Genomic DNA, 20,851 nt, shown 5'->3' with positions numbered 1-20,851 from the left:
GTATTCCGACAAAAGACTGAGTCCTAAGTTTTTAAGCAGGGCAGTAAGTGGCTAAGTTATCACCTTGATGGCACATTGCTTATTTGATGGAAGTTGAATTACAATCAACATAGACAAAGGACGTTTGTGGAATTTTAGGTCATACTGATTTTCTAAGGTTATTTTCACACACAGCTGTGACCAGTACTGCTAGCTGATTGCATGCCTGCGCCCTCTTGTACCAATCTGTCTTAACGTTAGGAGCACATAACTACCATGGTAACCAACACTTTAGGCATTACGTCGCCACTGTATACTAAACGTCATGACAACTCAGCATTTGCAGAAATTCTAAACCAGTGACGCCTAACATATCGTAATCAACATTTTTGCACCTAATTATTCTTAAGCAGTGCCGATTTGAACAGTTAAAATAAAACCCGAAGATGCATGGCTGAGGAAAACTAAAAAGATTGTTATGCAGTAAAACATATAATGTTTGATAGGAAAGGAGAGGACTGTGTCTCCTATATACAATAACATCGCCTGCAGGGATCGTTAGAGCCACAAATATTGCTCCATGCGTGACCCACTTCCTCTCGCTTCCCACAGGCTGTACAACCATGTTCACATCTAACCCAATCCCCTTCACTTCGCACACGCTATACAGCCTTGTCCATACGTGATCCAATCCCGTTAGCTTCCCACACGTTGTACAGCCTTGTACATACCGGACCCAATGCTTTTGTTTCCCACACTCTGTACAACCCCGTCCATGCGTGACTCAATCCCTTTGGCTTCCCACACGCTGTACAGCTTTGACAATTCGTTACCTAATCCCTTTCACTTCCCACACGCTGTACAGCCTTGTGCATGCGTGACCCAAACCCTTTCGCTTCCCACACACTTCACAGCCTTGTCCATGCGTGACCCAATCCCTTTCGCTTCCACATGCTGTACAGCCTTGTCCATTTGTGATCCACTCTCTTTGGCTTCCCACACGCTGTAGAACCTTGTTCATCCCTTTCACTTCCCACATCCTGTACGGCCTTGCCAATTTGTGACTCATTCCTTTTCGCTCAAAACACGCTGGACAGCCTTGTGCATTCGTGACCCAATCCTTTTCGCTTTCCACACGCTGTACAGCCTTATCCATTCGTAATCCACTCTCTTTGGCTTTCCGCACACTGTAGAACCTTGTGCATTGCTTTCACTTCTCACACGCTTTACGGCCTTGACAATTCGTGACCCAGTTCCTCTCGCTCCCAACAGGCTGGACAGCCTTGTACATGCGTGATCCACTCCCTTTCGCTTCCCACACGCTGTACAGCCTTGTTTATTCGTGATCCTCTCTTTTTGGCTTCCCACACGCTGTAGAACCTTGTTCATCCCTTTTACTTCCCACACGCTGTACGACCTTGGCAATTCGTGACCCAGTCCCTTTCGCTCCCAACAGGCTGTACAGCCTTGTGCATGTGTGACCCAATCCCTGTTGCCCCCCCCCCCCACACGCGGTGCATCCTTGTCTTTCAAAGGATACACCTTTGCAACTTTAAAAATCACATTACGGTGGTAAATGAAGAAACAGTTTTTGGGGATACTCTGTCTTAAAACTAATCTTCTAATTTATGAATATTTTCTGCCAATGAACTTGGGGATGATCGTAGATTTCCCAAATCACTGCCCGGTTTCCTCACACAATAATGCTGGTTGCCATCATATGAGTGAAATATTGCATATAAAACACCAATGAAATAAACCTATGAAATAAAATTCTGCCAATGTGGTTTTGTCATCGCCAAAATGTTCATTACTTCACATCACACATTATCAAACCGCTTAAATCTATCAAAAATTGGAACGAAATCACAATGACTCCGGGACCTCTTACCAATGCAGCCGTTCTGAGATCAAATCCAGCTCTTGTCGGCTTCCTGTCCCGTCGTACGAGGAGGGCCTTCCAGCAGCCTGCGTATGGTTGTGGGTATTCCCCGCACTCCATACTCTGAAATATTCAGAGTAAAACCCCAAACGAAATAAAATGAAAAACTGGGACGAACTAACTTTTTAGATAACTGATTCCTCTTTCAGGGAACATGGGCCCATATGTTATGTCTTACTTGCGCGTCCAAAACAGTATGGACGTAAACTACGCTGACATTGTGTGGATGTTCGCGTTGACTGATATCGGATTTGGAATGGCAATTCTACCTGGTGGCTACCTGGAACAGAAGGTTGGGACACGAGCCAGTGTGCTGACTGGGGCCAGTATATCTGTGTGAGATAAACAATCAAACTGACAAATAATTCTTGTATGAAGATAAAACTGGTTACGGTGTAATTTAATATTATACTATTCTAAAGCAAGCATTTGTACTTTTCGTTCATTTTGATGCGATTGTAAATATCAACAAGATGGACCCGACCGTCAATTCTTAATATATGGCCTGTCACCCCTGTGGGTGTGGGTATATATATATATATATATATATATAGTTTTTCCTAATTTTTGCAAAATGATCCATCAGAGAATAGAACAAAAACGATATTGTCCTAGTTCTTTGGCAGCTTATTATGCGTTACCTCGTTTGCCTTTAGCGACCATTCATACCAGGGAGAAATTTGAAAACCCGATGGTAAACAGGCAAATGTATATGGGAAGGTCTTACAGCAACCTGCAGATGATCGTGCCTTTCCCCGGGGCTCTGCGCGGTTTCCTCTCACCATAATGCTGGTCGCCGTCGTATAAGTGAAATATTCTTGAGTACGGCGTAACACACCAATCAAATAAATAAATAAATAAATAAATAAATAAACAAATGGTTTTATAAGAAAAGACTACCTTAAAACAAAGTGTACATTCCTTAAAAGACCACCTTACAATAAAGTACACATTCCCCAAAAGACCACCCTACAATAAATTACACATCCCTTAAAAGACCACCTTAAAATACGGTACACATCCCCTAATAGGCCATTTTATTAGGATTTATATGTATGGTTTTCATTGCACTTTACAGTGTCCTTATTTACCCCAATCCGCATTTGGAGTATGCATAAAAGTATCTTTTATAAGATGTCTTCTTTACATAAAGCTGGTCGTTTTCTTTAAATTAAATATATTTATTCATCTTTAGTGCTGGATTGTTGGTGACGTACATCACTATAAAGATGTCGTTTGTCCTCACGTGCCTAACTTACGGTCTGGTGTACGGTGTCGGCATTGGAGTCGCCACAGGACCACCCTTAGCCTGTGTCATGAGGGTAAGTTGTCTAACAAATGTCAGAATGGGTGTCCACACAGCACAACCGTTGGCCAGTGTCATGAGGGTAGGACATCAAACAAGCTCACGTGCCTAACTTTCGATCTGCTGTATAGGGTTCACCACAGGACCACCCTTAGTCTATGCCATAAAGTTAAGTCGTCTAACATGCTCACCAGCGTAACTTATGGCCTGGTGCACGGTGTCAGAATGGGGATCGCCAAAGGACCACCCTTAGTCTGTGTCATTAGGGTAAGTCGTCTAACATGCTCACCAGCGTAACTTACGGCCCAGCTGGTAGACGATGTCAGGATGGGGATGGCCACAGTACCACCCTTAGTCTATGCCCTGAGGATAAGTCGTCTAACACACCCGCCAGCGTAACTTACGGCCAGGTGAACGGTGTCAGAATGGGAATCGCTAAAGGGTCACCCTTTGCCTTTGCGATGAGGGTAAGTCGTCTAACATGCTCACTAGCGTAACCTACGGACTGGCCCATGGTGTTATGATGGGAATCGCCACATGATCATCCTTAATCTATGACATGAGGGTAAGTCGTATAGCACGCCCACCAGCGTAACTTACGGCCAGGTGAACGGTGTCAGGATGGGGATCGCCAAAGGACCACCCTTTGCCTTTGCAATGAGGGTAAGTCGTCTAACATGCTCACCAGCGCAACTTACGGCCTGGTGCACGGGGTCAGGAAGGGGACCGCCACAGGAACACCATTACTCTGTGCCGTGAGTGTAAGTCGTCTAACATGCTCACCAGCGTAGCTTACGGCCAGTTACACGGTGTCAGGATGGGGATGGCCACAGTACCACCCTTAGTCTATGCCCTGAGGGTAAGTCGTCTAACACACCCGCCAGCGTAACTTACGGCCAGGTGAACGGTGTCAGGATGGGGATCGCTAAAGGACCACCCTTTGCCTTTGCGATGAGGGTAAGTCGTCTAAGATGCTCACTAGCGTAACCTACGGACTGGCCCATGGTGTTATGATGGGAATCGCCACATGATCATCCTTAGTCTATGACAATAGGGTAAGTCGTCTAACACGCCCACCAGCGTAACTTACGGCCAGGTGAACGGTGTCAGGATGGGGATCGCCAAAGGACCACCCTTTGCCTTTGCGATGAGGGTAAATCGTCTAACATGCTCACCAGCGCAACTTACGGCCTGGTGCACGGGGTCAGGAAGGGGATCGCCACAGGAACACCATTACTCTGTGCCGTGAGTGTAAGTCGTCTAACATGCTCACCAGCGTAGCTTACGGCCAGTTACACGGTGTCAGGAAGGGGGTCGCCACAGGACCACCCTTAGTCTGTACCATGAGGGTACAACCCTACTGATGAGAGCAGTAGGGTTTACTGAGAAGTAAAGTCATTTTGGAATAAGTATTGCTGAGCCATAGCCAAAAATTCAGGTGTTAACTGCATTCTTAACCACTCCAAACGTCTTACAGAAGAACTCGATGCTCACATGCATATACCGTACAAAGACGTATCCACATGGGATTTCTCTACTCTCTATACTACGATTCCTCACAAAGATCTTATTGAAAGAATATCGTCGTTAATTGTCTCGGTATTTACTAAAACAGGTCACCGTTACATTAACGTCAGAAGCAATAAGGCTTTCTTTAGTTCTACTCTTTATAAAGGTTACCACTCATGGGATGTTACATTATTTATTGAATTACTGGAATTTCTTATTAATAACACCTAAGTGAAATTCGGAGATACCATTTACCAACAGTGCATAGGTATTCCAATGGGTACCATATGTGCGCCTCTTTTGGCAAACCTATACCTGTTTTCATATGAATACGACTATATGTAGAAATTACTTAAAAGTAATATCTTTAAAGCTCGATCCTTTTCATTTACCAAGTGGTAAAATGATGACCTACTGGCGTTAAATAACCCCATTATTGCTGAAGCGGTGAAGGAAATCTATCCGCCTTCATTGGATTTAAAGGAGACAACAGATAGTCCTGATGGTACATCTTATTTGGACCTATATCTGTACAAAGACGAACAACGTCTCCTTTTACACCGCCATTACGACAAAAGGGATAATTTCAATTTTGATACTGTAAATTATCCTTATTTAGATAGCAATATACCAAATGGTCCTGCATATGGCGTATACATATCTCGCCTTGTAACATTGGTCAGATCTTGCGTTAATTGTGATGACTTTAATCTGCGTCACTCGTTGCTAGTTCAAAAACTAGTTTGTCAAGGATACTCCATCAAACGCCTTGATTCTAAGTTTCTCAAATTTTACTATGAGTATAACACTCTCGTTGGCAGATATGGACAGAGCGTTCAGAATCTCTGGCGATCTGCATTGTGATCAACCGCATAGACGGCGCTGTTATCCCTATGTACATATCTATCACGTACATGGTATTTAACAACATAGATGGCGCTGGTTGCCCAGTGTAAACGTCTATCTTGTAGGTCATGTGTAACATCATAGATGGCGCCTCATGTAGCATGAGATCTTTACATATTAACGGGAAAGACGTAATCGTCCATAACTTTTGAATCACAATCTGATCGGTCAGGGTCTGTAACGCTCGTCATTTTTAAACTGTATCTAATACCGCTTAACCTGGGGCTAGGGGCCGTAAAGGTAGCCATGCTTATTACATCAGCATAATGTCTTTACGAACAGTTTGCAATTAAAGCGCGACTCAGATACTTGTTTAATTGTTATTTGACATGGAAATCATTCACGGACTACGAATATGAACTTTGATATGGAATTCATGCCTGGAATATTCATTGTCTGCCCGGCATCATTGAAAACTGATGACCGCTTCTCTCTTGTGTGTTACCGGCTTTATTTCTTATTTGTATAATTTCTTCCATACCTTTGCTTTTGGGAGTTAGTGTTAAAGGTTGTTTTGGAAATGGATCTTGCGATTATCGAATTGGAACGCCCTTTACGGACTACGAATGGTATAGGAATGTCGGACTTGATGCTTATATTTATATGTCTAACATGCTTCCCAGCGTAACTTACGGCCAGGTGCAAGGGGGCAGGAAGGGGATCGCCACAGGACCACCCTTAGTCCGTGCCATGAGGGTAAGTCGTCTAACATGCTCACCAGCGTAGCATACGGCCAGGGGCACGGTGTCAGGAAGGGGATCGCCAAAGGACCACCCTTAGTCTGTGCCATGTGGGTAAGTCGTCTAATATGCTCACCAGCGTAACTTCCGACCTAGCTGGTAGAAGATGTCAGGATGGGGATCGCCACAGGACCACCCTTAGTCTCTGCCATGAAGGTTAGTCGTCTAACATACCCACCAGTGTAATCTACGTCCTGGTGCACGGTGTCGGGAAGGGGGGGGGGGGGGGGAGGGGTGCCAAATGACCACGTTGAGGGTAAGCCGTCTTATGTGCTCATCAGCGTAACTTACGGACGAACGACCACCCTTGACCTATGTTAGTCGTCTAACATGCTCACCAGCGTAAGCTACGGACTGGCGCACGGTGTTATAATGGGAATCGGCACATAAGCATCCTTAACCTGTGTCATGAGGGTAAGTCGTCTCACATGCTCACCATCGTAACTTACGGCCTGGTGCACGGAGTCAGGAAGGGGGTCGCCACAGGACCACCCTTAGTCTGTGCCATGGGGGTAAGTCGTCTAACATGCTCACCAGCGTAGCATACGGTAAGGGGCACGGTGTCAGGATGGGGATCGCCACAGAACCACGTTGAGTCTGTGCCATGTGGGTAAGTCGTTTAACATGTCCGCCAGCGTAACTTACGGACTGGCGGGAGGGGGCACTACATGGCCACCTCTAGTCCATGCCACGAGGGTAAGTCGTCTAATATGCTTACGAGCGTAACTGACGGTCTTGTGCACGGTGTTATGATGGGGATCGCCACAGTACCACCCTTAGCCAGTGCTATGAGGGTAAGTCGTCTAACATGCCACAGGATCATCCTTAGCCTGTGCCATGATGGTAAGTCGTCTAACATGTTTACCAGCGTAACTTACGGCCTGGTGCACGGTGTCAGGGAGGGGGCACCACATGCCCACCTTTAGTCCGTGCCACGAGAGTACGTCGTCTAACATGTTCACCAACGTAACTTACGGCCAGGTGCACGGTGCTATGATGGGGATCGCCACAGGACCACCCTTAGTCTGTGCCATGAGGGTAAGTCGTCTAACACGCTCACCAGCGTAACTTACGGCCAGGTACACGGTGTCAGGAAGGGGATCGCCACATGACTACCCTTAGCACGTGCCATGAGGGTAAGAAGCGCTTCGCATACTTGAATTGGCCAGAAGCAATTTAATCAATCTTGAGCTGCAGTACGATTAGAAATTGAGTTTTTTTTGTGGTTTTCGCTAAGAAAATTTGTATTGGTAGAATCACACTATTGACTTGTGCCCGTTATATTGGATGTAATGGGTGTTAAAATCAAGCAATAGTTAACAGTACTGGTGTCCAAGTTTTCGTCTCAAATATCACGCCTTGTATACGATGCTGATCTTATTTCTCCAACATTTGTTTTTGAGTATAGTCGCATGAGGTCCGATATATCAAAGTCATATCTTCTGTCTCTAAGGAATGTTTGGCGGTTTCTGGCCAGAAACTACGACGCACGTGCGTGTCGAAAAGGGTTTGGAAAAACAATATTATGAGGACTTTCAAACAGCATTCAAACACTAGAGCACCGACGGCTGTGTGATAGGTATCAATGGTCACACGTTACCGTTAAAATAAGAGCTCCTGTTCATTTACCTCAGTCAGGGTTTTATTGTTTTGTTCAGGTAAATGTGTAAATAGTATCAAATGTTACGCCCCTCCGCCCAGCATCATGGCTTGAGCAGAATGAGGTAAAAAAAATGTAGTGATGTTAATTGCACTACTGCCTCTCCACAGAAGTTTCAAGTTTGTATAAACCTCTATAGAAGGACTATTAAAAACTGTTTGTCAAATGCCTTCACTTATCGCTTTATTGAAGTCTTTGCCGTGGATGAAATGGTTCCAGATGGTTGAGCCGTCTAGTAGGTTTTATGAAGCATATTGTTAAAGCAGGCCCTTAGACGGGTATTAAGTGTGAGATTAGCTTTTCTTCGCACATGAACATTACATGAGTAAGTAAGAAATGTACATGTATAAAAAGGTAGCAAATATATATTTATTCTTTTATTTATTTGATTGGTGTTTTACGCCGTACTCAGGAATATTTCACGTTTGCGACGATTCGCAGGATTCGTTATTACCAGAAATACATCTGGAAACTGGAAATGCATTCACTTTCGTTGCAAAACAAACCTAAAATAGAATTCCTTGTACAAAAATATTTGCAATTAACGATATGCTTTATGCAGATAAAATTGGCCACAGACATCTTTTTTTCTCTTGACCAAATTTTTGCACAGTGCCTTGTACAATGCGGACTAAAAAATGCCGATAAATACATGGTTTAGAGTAACGGGAAAATCACCTCACGTAAAAGCCAGGAACCTCACCGTCAATGGGCACAAAATCAGCATAAATCATATATTTGAATGCATTTTATGTTGAGGAAATCTTTTAAAAGGGTGATTTTGATGCAATTTTTGTCAATGAATTTTCTGACGATAACAGCATTTTACGGTGTCTCTTTTGCGCTGTAGAAATGACGTGCAAAGAACATGCAAACAGTATCTAGGAATTTCCTCAAAGATCGCATATACGCACACTGCATATATATATTCAGTTATAAGCGAGAAGGCTCTTTCGTCTTCATCATTTTTTGCCTTCATTTTCAGTGGTTTCCCGGCCATAAAGGTGTTGTCAGTGGTATCATCATGGCGGGCTTTGGCGGAGGAGCATTTGTGTTTAATTACCTCCAAACAGAATTTATTAATCCTCTCAACCTGAAGCCTGATCTTACTGTGCACAATGAAACGTAAGCATTTCATTTTGACCACATTCAAAGAGCATTTATCAGTCCTCTTCTCTTAGAACCACATCTCATTGTGCACACTGAAACGCTTATATGTCACTTTAACTACCATCAACAGAATTCATCAATCGTTTTCACATGAAGTCTAATTTAACTGTACACGTTCATTAATCCCCTTGAAGCCTAGAGTTACCGTATGTAACAAAACGTAAGCATGCCCATTTGACTACAAATAGGCAGCAATCATCAACATTCCATACTTTGAGTTGACATTAGTTGTCCGCAGTGATAAACATGCTCCTTTAGTGAGAGTAATGTGTTTAGTGAGAGTAATTTGCTTAGTGAAAATAATATGCTTAGTGAGAATAACATGCTAGGTGAAAGTAATGCGTTTAGCGAGAGTAATATGTTTAGAGAGAATAGTGTGTTAAGTGAGAGCAATATATTTAGTGAGAGTAATGTGTTGAGTGAGATTAATGTGCTGAGTGAAAGTAATGGGTTAAGCATTGTGTTGTATTGTATTTATTCACCATGAGTATAATTAGAAAATATGTTTACAGAAAATGCGTGAGAGCAATGTCTTTAGTGAGAGTACTTTGTTTTGTGAGAGTAACGGGTTTAGTGAGAGTAATGGATTTTAGTGAGAGTAACTGACGCCAGTATATACAGTTTGCTAGGTAGCTAGGCAATCTGACGTTCCTTGAAGACTATAGCTTTTCTTTACAATGGCGGTAAGTTTTATAGGTGGGGAGTTGCTGACGAACTTACCCACCTGTAACGCATGTTGAAGACAACTTAAAGTTATTTTTTTGGTTTATTTATTTGTTTCATTGGTGTTTTACGCCGTACTCAAGAATACTCCATTTCACGACGGCGGCCAACATTATGGTGTGAGGAATCCGGGCTGAGCCCGGGGAAATTTACGACCATCCGTAGGTTGTTGACAAACTTTCCCATCGTATAAGTGAATAATTCTTGAGTATGGCGTTAAAGAACAATCAAATAAATAGGAACTAAATAGATAAAGAAATACATTCAGATTTATGTTTGACCGTATTTTCCCACAGATATTTTCAGGAGTCCAGTCTTCTTGACCGTGTACCCTATTCCTTCCTTTTCCTCGGGGGTCTGTACTCGGCTATTTATCTCGTGAGCGTGGCTCTCATACGTAACCCACCAGGCTTCTCTTTCAAGGAAACTCTCACTGACGATAAGGTACAAGGTTTCCATGGTTTACAGGGCTAGCTGGATTCTATTTACTGCGAGTTCTCTTAATGTTCATGTTTTAAAGAGCTTTTGGCGCCAAAATAAGCCATTATTCGTTCATTTTTTCTTGGAAATTTGACACTGGTAAATAAAAAAATGAGGATGAAACCACAACGTTTCTTATAATTTAATCTGTGCGTTCAAACAGATGTTCGTATACCAGCCGTCAATCAAGACGGACATTTTAGGTCAAAAATCGCAAGACCAATTCCCAAAATGACCTTTTGACACAAACCATCAAAGAAACGATAAAGTATATAAAGTACGAAAATAGGACGTAATTATGCAAAGAGAAGCAGTCAACAGTTTTCGATGATGTTTGAAAGACGCAAGGTATGTCCTAGGCAACTGAGAGAAGTCAGTATTCAAATTGTGTACCATGTTAGAATACAAGTTCTCGATAATACACTATGTATCTCTGTTGCGTATTGACTGCAACTGTTTATACGTGGGGACCAAATTCAACACGGAATTAGCGGAATTAGACACAATCATGAAGCAGAATGCCAGAGATTCTGGAGGATCTGTCCACATTAACTTACAAGAGAATTATAGTCATTGTAAAATTTAAGACACTTAGAGTGAAGGCGTTTGATTTGATTTTAATGTTAAAGTTAAAACCTCAAGAGAAAGGATACTGAAAACAGCATCTCAAAATACCTTGGCCTTTGTTTTCACTCAATTAAAAGCAGTAAAATGTGCTGATTGTGAGGTGGATTTTATGGACCATACGGATCATCTTTGTGGCCATTTAGATCACGTCAACGTTTGTGTTTCATGTCAGATTTACATGGTCATGCACAGTCAAATATTTTACTTACGGAAAGATCACAAGATCAGCTTATTCAAAAAAGTGAAAAAAAACCCAACAAACTTGTGCGTCATCAAAAAGGCCCATAAGGTCTGTTTTATAACCGACTATTTGGCTGCATTAAATTCAGTGAATAAAATTAAATGAAAGAATCTTCAAATGCATTTTTCAATCGTATTTCTCCTGAAGCTAATTTCATATTTACACAGTTTATTTTTTAATAGCAGGGATTTAAATTTTCCCTATGACAAGTGCCTTTTTTAATCAAATGATAGCAGGTTCATCTCGATGTGGGATTTCGATTTTGTGCAGATTCTGCAGTGCTGAAAATAGACCAAAACCGGACTCGACTGTCAGTAATGACAGGGGCGAGGTTGTTAACGTGCCAGATGAGCGCAATGACCGAGGGGCCTCACAAAAATTATGAGGTCAAGTCCAGCTTATGCTGGCTTCCTCTCCGGCCTTAACTGGGAACGTCCGGCAAAAACCTGCGGATGGTCGTGGATTTTCCCCGGGCTCTGGCCGGTTTCTTTCCACCATAATAATTGCCTCCGTCATAATAAGAAAGAAATAAATCATATTGATAATTCTGTTGATCAAACAAATGTCTGTGTAACATTCACCAAACAATGCAAGCAGAATATGTGAGGATGGGAATATCGCAGAGATGTGTTATTGGCTGTCATTTTCATTTTGATTTTTTCCGTGCACAGAGAGGACTAAACGCTCTTATGGGTCGCAGCGAGAAGGCTAAACTACTAAAGTACGAGGCTTACGATGCCGATGAAGTTAGACTTGGACTACCGGAGGAGCCAACAAAATCTCACCAAACCATGTACGTATTACTCGTCCCTTACCGGACAAGACAGCACGAACTCGCCAAACTAAGTACACTTTACCAGTGCCTTAACGCTCAAGCCAACACGACCTCACTAAACCATGTACGTATTAACGGTCCTTTACTACACAAGTCAACACGACCTCACTAATCCATGTACGTGTTAACAGTCCCTTACCGGACAAGCAAAAAAAACCTCACCAAACCATATTGGTGTTAACAGTACGTTACCGGACAAGACAACACGACCTCACCAAACCATGTACGTATTAACACTTCGTTACCGGACAAGACAACACGACCTCACCAAACCATGTACGTGGTAACAGTTCCTTACCGGACAAGCCAAGAAAACCTTATCAAACTATGTTTGTCTTAACAGTCTTTTACCGGACAAGCTAACAGAGCCTCACCAAATCATGTGCGTGATAACAATCCCTTACTGGATAGGCCAACAGGACCTCACCAAACTTAGTACGTAATAACAGTCCCTTACCGGACAAGAGAACACGGCCTCACCACACCATGTACATTTTAACAGTCCTTTACTGGACAATCCAATAGAACCCTACCAAACCATGTTGGAGCTAATACTCTCTTACCGGAGAAGACAACACGGCCTCACCACATTTACATTTTAACAGTCCCTTAGTGGAAAAGCCAAAAGAACCCCACAAAACCATGTTGGTATTAACAGTCCCCTACCGGACAACCAACACGACCTCACCAAACCATTAACGTGGTACGGTCTCTAACCTGTCAGACCAACGCGACCTCACCAAACCATGTACGTATTAACAGTCCCTTACCGAGCAAGCAAACTGGGCCTCACCAAACTTTATACCCCTTAACGGTCCCTTACCTTACAAGCAAAATAGGATTTCACTAAACCATGTACGTGTTAATAGTTCCTTACCGCACAAGCTAACATAATCTCACCAAGCTTTATACGTGTTAACAGTTTCTTACCGGGCAAGCCAAGAGGACCTCACCAAACTGTGTAGTACGTGGCATTGTGTTCAATGGGCCCTGCTTTTTTTTAGTTCTTCTTCGTTCATAGGTCTGTAGTTAGGTATAAAACGAAACGGTAAACAATCTGACCGATGAACGCACGCATGACCAACGCATGAAATGTCAACCGTTGAACAGCTAACGAGGGCAGAAAACCGCCATAGTTTCTGACCGCAAAAAATGTTTGCCTAATAAAAAGTTCCAAGTCCGTCGCCGAGGAAAGGTTCTGTGTTTGGCACTAAATAAAGGTTTTGACTCCCTCACTGAAGAAAGGGTCTGAGCCCGGCACTAAAGAAAGCTTCTTGAGCCCCCTCGCAGAAGAAAGTTTCCGAGTCTGGCACTGAAGAAAGGTTCTAAGTCCTTCACTGAAAAAGGCTTCTGAGCCTGGCACAGAAGAACGTTTTTGAGCCCCCTCGCCGGAGAAAGCTTTTGAATCCGGCACAGAAGAAAGTTTCTGAGCCCCCTCACACTTACCATAATCTACACAGAACAAAGTTTCTGAGCCCCCTCGCCGGAGAAAGCTTCTGAGTCCGGCACAGAAGAAAGGTTCTGAGCCCCTTCGCCAAAGCTTTTGAGTCCGGCACAGAAGAAAGGTGCAGGCGCCTAAACTTTACTTCTTGACCCTTATAACAAACACCGAAGATCAGAAACTGATCATCCCATGAACGATTCTTTCTGTAGTACCCTTCCGGACAAAACGAAATAGTCTAACCAAACTGTGTGCATGTTGTATGTGCTTATTCATCTTCCCATGTACCAGCACCCGCAGTTGTTTAAGTGAAGTATTCTTGAGTACGGCGTTAAACACCAATCAAATAAAATGTACCACCAGAGATCAAATCAGTCCTATTTTCGGACATTTTCTTCCATTCCGATCAAAATTATGACTTTTGGATAGTGACCATTTATCGGACTTTTTGCTAAACAATTTGTCATGTTAAAGGGGAACGTTTTTTTTTGCGCTTTTTTTTATATTTCCACCCTAATCGCCCCCAATTTATCCTGCTATGGACACTCATTTATTCTAAATCGCGAAACTCAGTACATGGTATCACTGAATAACCATGTAACGAATTTATCACATAAAGCAACATCAACTCAGTGCAGGAGACCGATGCAAAAGTGAATCGCTTCAGCGATGTGACCATTGAGTTCACAACCTAACAAAGGGAGATAACCGACTCAGCAGACTCTACATGGCACAGTGTCATCGCTGCTCTTATTTTATTCTCCGTGCTGTACGTCTTTAATTATATTGTATTCCTGCATAAACTAGGATTCTGCCGGTGGACTAAGCATCTCCATGGCCTGGCCCCTTTGCATTGTTTTATGGGATAATATGTTAAATGTGATGACAACACAGCGTTTTGAGGAATCCTAGATCAGTGACGTGTAATAAATTGCAAATAACATCACTGCAGTCTTCTCTTTTTGACCTATTTCTGCTTAAGCCATGGTGCTAGGGGGCGTGTAAATTGCTACTATTTATGCATTTACATGAACAGTTAGAATAAAACCCTGACTGAGGTAAATTGACCAGAGAGCGTATTATCTCAGTTACGTATGACAGGCTATCACAGCTTTGCCAGCTATCACAGTGACGTCGCTTCTCGGGTTTTGCTTTCTATGCTGTACGTTTATCACACTGTCGTCGCTGCTCTGGTTTTACGCTCTATGCTGTACTTCTGTCACAGTGTCGTCGCTGCTCTGGTTTTACGTTCTATGTTGTACGTCTATCACAGTGTCGTCGCTGCTCGGGTTTTACTTTCTATGCTGTACGTTTATCACACTGTCGTCGCTGCTCTGGTTTTACGCTCTATGCTGTACCTCTGTCACAGTGTTGTCGCTGCTCTGGTTTTACGTCTTATGTTGTACGTCTATCATAGCGTCGTCGCTGCTCGAGTTTTACTTTCTATGCTGTATGTCTATCACACTGTAGTCGCTGCTCAGGTTTTACGCTCTATGCTGTACGTCTGTCCCAGTATCGTCGCTGCTCTGGTTTTACGTTTTATGTTGTACGTCTATCACAGTGTCGTCGCTGCTCTGGTTTTACGCTCTATGCTGTACGTCTATCACAGTGTTGTCGCTGCTCTGGTTTTACGCTCTATGCTGTACTTCTGTCACAGTGTTGTCGCTGCTCTGGTTTTACGCTCTATGCTGTACTTCTGTCACAGTGTCGTCGCTGCTCTGGTTTTACGCTCTATGCTGTACGTCTATCACAGTATCGTCGCTGCTCTGGTTTTACGTTTTATGTTGTACGTCTGTCCCAGTATCGTCGCTGCTCTGGTTTTACGTTTTATGTTGTACGTCTATCACAGTGTCGTCGCTGCTCTGGTTTTACGCTCTATGCTGTACGTCTGTCCCAGTATCGTCGCTGCTCTGGTTTTACGTTTTATGTTGTACGTCTATCACAGTGTCGTCGCTGCTCTGGTTTTACGCTCTATGCTGTACGTCTATCATAGTGTCGTCGCTGCTCAGGTTTTACGCTCTATGCTGTACGTCTGTCACACTGTAGTCGCTGCTCTGGTTTTACGTTTTATGTTGTACGTCTATCACAGTGTCGTCGCTGCTCTGGTTTTACGCTCTATGCTGTACGTCTGTCACAGTGTCGTCGCTGCTCTGGTTTTACGCTCTATGCTGTACGTCTTTAATTAACGATTAACTATTTTCCTTACTTTTTTAGTTGGGAAGATTCCTCCGGTTTGGAACTAAGTCCGAAAAAACTTTTAAAGCGGCGTGATTTTTACAAACTCTGGTTCGTGTTGCTGTTGAATGAATCCATTGTTATTTTCATCTCTTCCCTCTATAAGGTAAGCTGGCATATGGATTGATTCCTCTAATACATTTCTGATATATAAGTCAAAATTTAAGATGTGATTTCAAAGCATATTGCTGGTCACCACGTCACAGCTGTGTCAAATTGTCAACTTTTAACAACGAGTGAGTGAGTGAGTGAGTGCCTAGGGCTTAACGTCGTACTTAACAATTTTTCAGTCATATGACGACGAAGGAATCAGAGTGCATGTAATGTGCCTCCTTGTTGGAGGACGGGTTTCCATCGCTCTTTTATCTGGTGCTGCTTCACTGAGACGACTTACCGAAGGCAAGTAAGTCGCCCCACTACTGATAGGGGACAATCAGTCGTTGCACTTTCCCCTTCATCCTGAACGCCAAGCGAGGTCGTTCAGCAACGAAAACTAGGCACTATGACGAGGTTTTAAACAGAAGTCAGAAATGACTTAAACTCAAAATATCAATCTGTTAATTTTAACAGAAAGTCTGTTGTCTGAGTGATGCTAAAACACATTCTGTTATTGAAGCAGATTGTTCTGTTAAATATAACACACATATTCTATTAATTCAACACAAAGACTGTATTATAGTAACAGGATATTATGTTGAATATGACAAAATATTGTTTTGTAATAACAGAATACAATCTAACACCACTCAGGCAACAGACTTTCTGTTAAAATTAACAGTTTAATTTTTTGAGTGTAGTGGTATCAGTCTCCACTGATGTCATCCAGAAGAACTCAACAAGACTGATGTTTTCTGAAGGTTCTTAGCTCTTCGCATCCAAATCAATCCTGTCAAATGAGAACCTGCCAATCGCCCGGTAAGAGGACATTCATGTCCTTTTACTGACATCAAATGCTCATTTAAAAGGTCATCATAATGACGTCACACAAAAGACAGTTCGACGTTACAGTGAAAACTGAAACACCGTAAGACTGCAGGCGTTGCGCTACAATTCATTTTTGATATGACAAGGCTCAAGATCTGCTTCACATTAGCGCCAACTCATGAGATTAAAAATATGCATGGTGCCCCTCCATTATGTTGGATCAGATCAGGTATAAATTTGTGGCGCTTATATTCCTTGTCTGAGGCCAGGTTTGATTTATTTGTTTATGTATTTGATTGGTGTTTTACGCCGTTCTCAGGAATATTTCACTTATACGATAGCGGCTAGCATTATGGCGGGAGGATACCGGGCAGAGCCCGGCGAAAACCCACGACCATCTGCAGGTTGCTAGCAGACCTTCCCACGTACGGCAGGAGAGGAAGCCAGCGTGAGCTGGACTTGAACTACGACAGGTTCCACGGGTCGTTGATGTCAGGTTTAAACTTTCAGCTCTAACATGCATGTCGTGGGGATTAAAAGATGACTTAACCGCTCGGCCACGACCCATTCGTTCATCTCATTAAACTGGGACAGATAAATCTGGCAGTGAGAAAAATCCTGGAATTTCATTTCCGTAGGTTTACGGCCTAGAGTTCATAGAAGACGACAGATTTCTGGCAATTACGGGGTCCTTCGCTTCGATGTTCAACGCCCTAGGTCGGATAATGTGGGGAAAACTCGCTGACAGGTTCTCATTTAGGGTAAGCTTTGTCACGAAAAATAATGAAAATAAAAGAAAGCTTCCCCGCTTGCCCCGAGAAAAAATCAAAAATAAATGACATGTAAGCCCTGCCAGAAAAAAAAACATTCAAAACACTATCAAACTATACTTAATTTTCCTTTTATATTTTTAGTCAGCTGAATGCTGTGAAGTGTGCGTAAACAGAGAGAATTATGTAACTTCGCCAGATGGTAGTTTATGTGCCTTCGTCTGGAAGCTGCATGACTTTATCACTGTGATTAAGGCTGGGCAAAGGATAGAGCGTAAAACGCCATTCAACTTAATTCAACTCAACTCAACTCATCTCAACTTGTGGCAAAGAGTTAGTGATGGCCATACCACTTTCAGTTTGACCGCATACACGTAACGACTGGAGTAGAATTCCAGTTGAGTCACGGTATACGGTAGAATCCGAGCTGAGTTGAGATGAGTTGGGTCTAATACCGAGATATAAACAATCAGCGCAATATTGAGAAATTATGGGCGTACGGCCGGAGAGGAAGCCAGCATGAGCTGGACTTGAACTCAAATCGACCGCATTGGTGAGAGACTCTTGGGTCATTACACTGCGCTAGCGCCCCAACCAACTGCGCCACGGAGGCCCCAAAATGGCCTTTTTTAGTGAAACGTAAGACCAGACGCTCCACACATATATGTTGTACACTTTAATTATTGCAAGGAAAATGCAGTTTAAACACTTTAAACAAAGAGAAGTGGCATACTGACAATGGGCGTGGAGAATAATTTGTTTTATAACAGCTGCACCGACGTGCAGTTAGAAAAATACTACACGCAGAGCCTGCACCACTGTCTCACTAAAAAACTACATTGTTTGTTATAAGCAAATTCTTAACATTCAAACCTAAAGCAACAATGCCGTGAGATCATGTACTACAAGAGATAAAGTAAAATCCATCTATGACGGTTTTAATATACAAAAACATGCGAAGAATTTCCGATATGGCAAAGTCAGAAACAGGGCTAAACAGATACATTAAAGTGTATAGCAGTTTAGATGTCGCCAATCGTCCAAACATATTGCACGATCAGCCCAACACCAAGCATACCACTGGTTTTGGAATAATTATGACGTCACAGGAGTCAATGAGTTCTTGCCGTCGAAACTGCTTATGCAGTCGAACACTATGAATTAGAAAAGGTGTTCTAACTTCATTGCATGAGCGAGGACACGGACTGACAGCATATTCATTTATAGAGATTGTGTAGTTACTTGTCACTGACTTAAAGACAATTTTGGAAGGGAGTGTTTTACAGAGTTGAAAATAGGCGACTGGTTAAAAGAAATAGGTAACAGAATTAAACCCTACCTGAGGTAAACTGGCAAGAGTCCACAATCTGATAATTATCACACCGCCGTTGCTGCTGTGGTTTTATTCTGTAAACACCCATCAATTCAGTATAGAAGACCGATGTATGGGTGAATCGCTTCTGTGATGTGATCATTGTATTCGCAACACAACAAATGGGGATACCTACTCTACAGATACGTCTAGTCGTCTACAGGATTAGAGAAATACATCGGTACCACATGCGACCGTTGTTATCCAATTCCATTACAAATTCAGTATTATATTCGATTGTAGGTCGCCATGATGACACTTTGCGGTTGCATGGCCGCTCTGCTGTTGTCTCTACAGCTGACAAGAATCGCTGGCAAAGCCATGTACTTTATCTGGATCTGTGCTCTTTTCCTCACCTTTTCTGGCAACTTTTCACTGTTGCCCACAGTAATGGCAAGATCATTCGGACAAAAACACATCGCGAAAAATTACGGATTGTTGAATACATCTTCGGTAAGCATCACTCTGGTTGTCTAGATAACGTGGCTGGAAGACGTCTTAAATGATTATTTATTTATTTGACTGGTGTTTTACGACGTACTCAAGAATATATCGGTAATACGGCGGTGACCAGCCGTGGGGGTGCTGCAAGACCAGGTCGTAAATAACACTGAACAAGGAATACAGCTGGAATTTTTAGTTACCGTTTGGCTTAAGTAACTCAAACATATTAAATACCATAAAAGCCTTATTTGTTTTAAGTTTGAATTCAAGGAATGTCCACACCTATCTGTCGTATTTAGGCTTCACAGCTGTCTTTATCTATTTGGGTTTTTCCGCAGGCACTCGCCAGTCCCTTAGGCGCCTTACTGTCCTCACAACTGATGGATACACTTGGATGGAATGGAATCTTCTACTTTGCGGCAGGATTGTCCACTATAAGTAAGTTTACCGATGCAGTGTATTGAAATGTTTGACCGAAACTTTAAACTCCTGATTTATTAGGACCTGTCATTATTTTAAAGGATGAAAAAGCAAAGCGTAGCAAGGGTCATGGGTACTGCCCTGGAAAATTGCATACAAGATATGCCCACTAGATCGGTTTTACCGATAAAAGTTCAGCTAATTGATAAATAGTAAGGAGGCTTTGTAAGCCAAATTTTAATATAACAATGTAAAGGCATTTTTAGCCTCGACAAGCAGTTTAATTAGTCTGCCTGTCTGTCGGTCGGTCTATCAGTACAATGGTGTATTGGCTGGTTAGGCGATTAGTCGACGGTTTGACAACATGCATCAACGTGGATCCTTCACTTATCACGTGGCTTGAGCGCTAGACGAGACCGATACTTGGCAAGATGTCTCAGCAAATGTAAAGACTTGACGAGCAGACGAATCTGAAAGACAAAACGGCCTGACAAATCAATGGGTCTAAAGGATGTCAAGATTAGACGGACAGACGGATATGAGCACGTCAATACCGGCTTAAGTTTTTTAAGAACTTAATTCAGAAAATGAATTTAGCCAATAAGGAATGATATGTAAAGCTCGTTTACTAAATCTACGTGTTTGTTTGCGTGTTCAGGTCTGCTTTTAACATGGACTTTCCGAATGAAGAGGAAAGACGGTCTCACTGACATATAACTAGGATGTATCGCACACAATTAGATTAACTGTCACATGTACTCCACCTACATGTTTTTGTCCGTATCTGATTGGTCAGTAAACCCTCCAATCAGGACTTGTGTCGGGTGTGCTACCCATCTGAGACAACAAAACCTCCTATCCACTCACCCAATGCGGTAGTTAGCATAGAATAAAGTTAGTTAGAATAAAGCCCTTCCTGAGGTAAATTGACAAGAGGCCATATTTCACCGGCTACGTTTGACCATTTGCCAGGTATGAGTTGTCTCTCTATTTTGTACGTCTAAATTATAATGTACACAAAAACATTGTGATTAAAAAACCAGTTACACAACTCCGGAAGGGAGCGAAAGTAAGGTTTATAGATCTGATCAATGATTGTAATCATTTTAAACAAGCTGGCGATTTTC

The 20,851-nt window shown here is 42.6% G+C and overlaps 1 protein-coding gene across 1 annotated transcript; it reads left to right on the top strand.

Annotated features, from left to right (window-relative positions):
- The first annotated feature begins 3,150 nt into the window (after nucleotides 1-3,150).
- On the top strand, nucleotides 3,151-17,866 carry LOC135477729 (uncharacterized). Its single transcript, XM_064757924.1, has 7 exons — nucleotides 3,151-3,243; nucleotides 9,028-9,167; nucleotides 10,232-10,379; nucleotides 11,955-12,076; nucleotides 15,774-15,900; nucleotides 17,357-17,479; nucleotides 17,633-17,866. The coding sequence occupies exons 1-7, from the start codon at nucleotides 3,151-3,153 to the stop codon at nucleotides 17,864-17,866; spliced, it is 987 nt and encodes a 328-aa protein (XP_064613994.1).
- Nucleotides 17,867-20,851: the final 2,985 nt, after the last annotated feature.

Source organism: Liolophura sinensis, chromosome 11 (assembly GCF_032854445.1).
Source record: "Liolophura sinensis isolate JHLJ2023 chromosome 11, CUHK_Ljap_v2, whole genome shotgun sequence".
Classification (NCBI taxonomy): domain Eukaryota; kingdom Metazoa; phylum Mollusca; class Polyplacophora; order Chitonida; family Chitonidae; genus Liolophura; species Liolophura sinensis.
This window is presented reverse-complemented; position numbering and strand designations above follow the sequence as displayed.

What these genes read in the sequence shown, in the direction of transcription:
- LOC135477729 (XM_064757924.1), top strand. Translation starts at nt 3,151, where the DNA reads ATGTCGTTTGTCCTCACGTGCCTAACTTACGGTCTGGTGTACGGTGTC. An exon ending in AAACTCTCACTGACGATAAG is followed by an intron (nt 10,380 to 11,954) that starts GTACAAGGTTTC and finishes TTCCGTGCACAG; the next exon opens with AGAGGACTAAACGCTCTTAT. An exon ending in ACAAAATCTCACCAAACCAT is followed by an intron (nt 12,077 to 15,773) that starts GTACGTATTACT and finishes TTACTTTTTTAG; the next exon opens with TTGGGAAGATTCCTCCGGTT.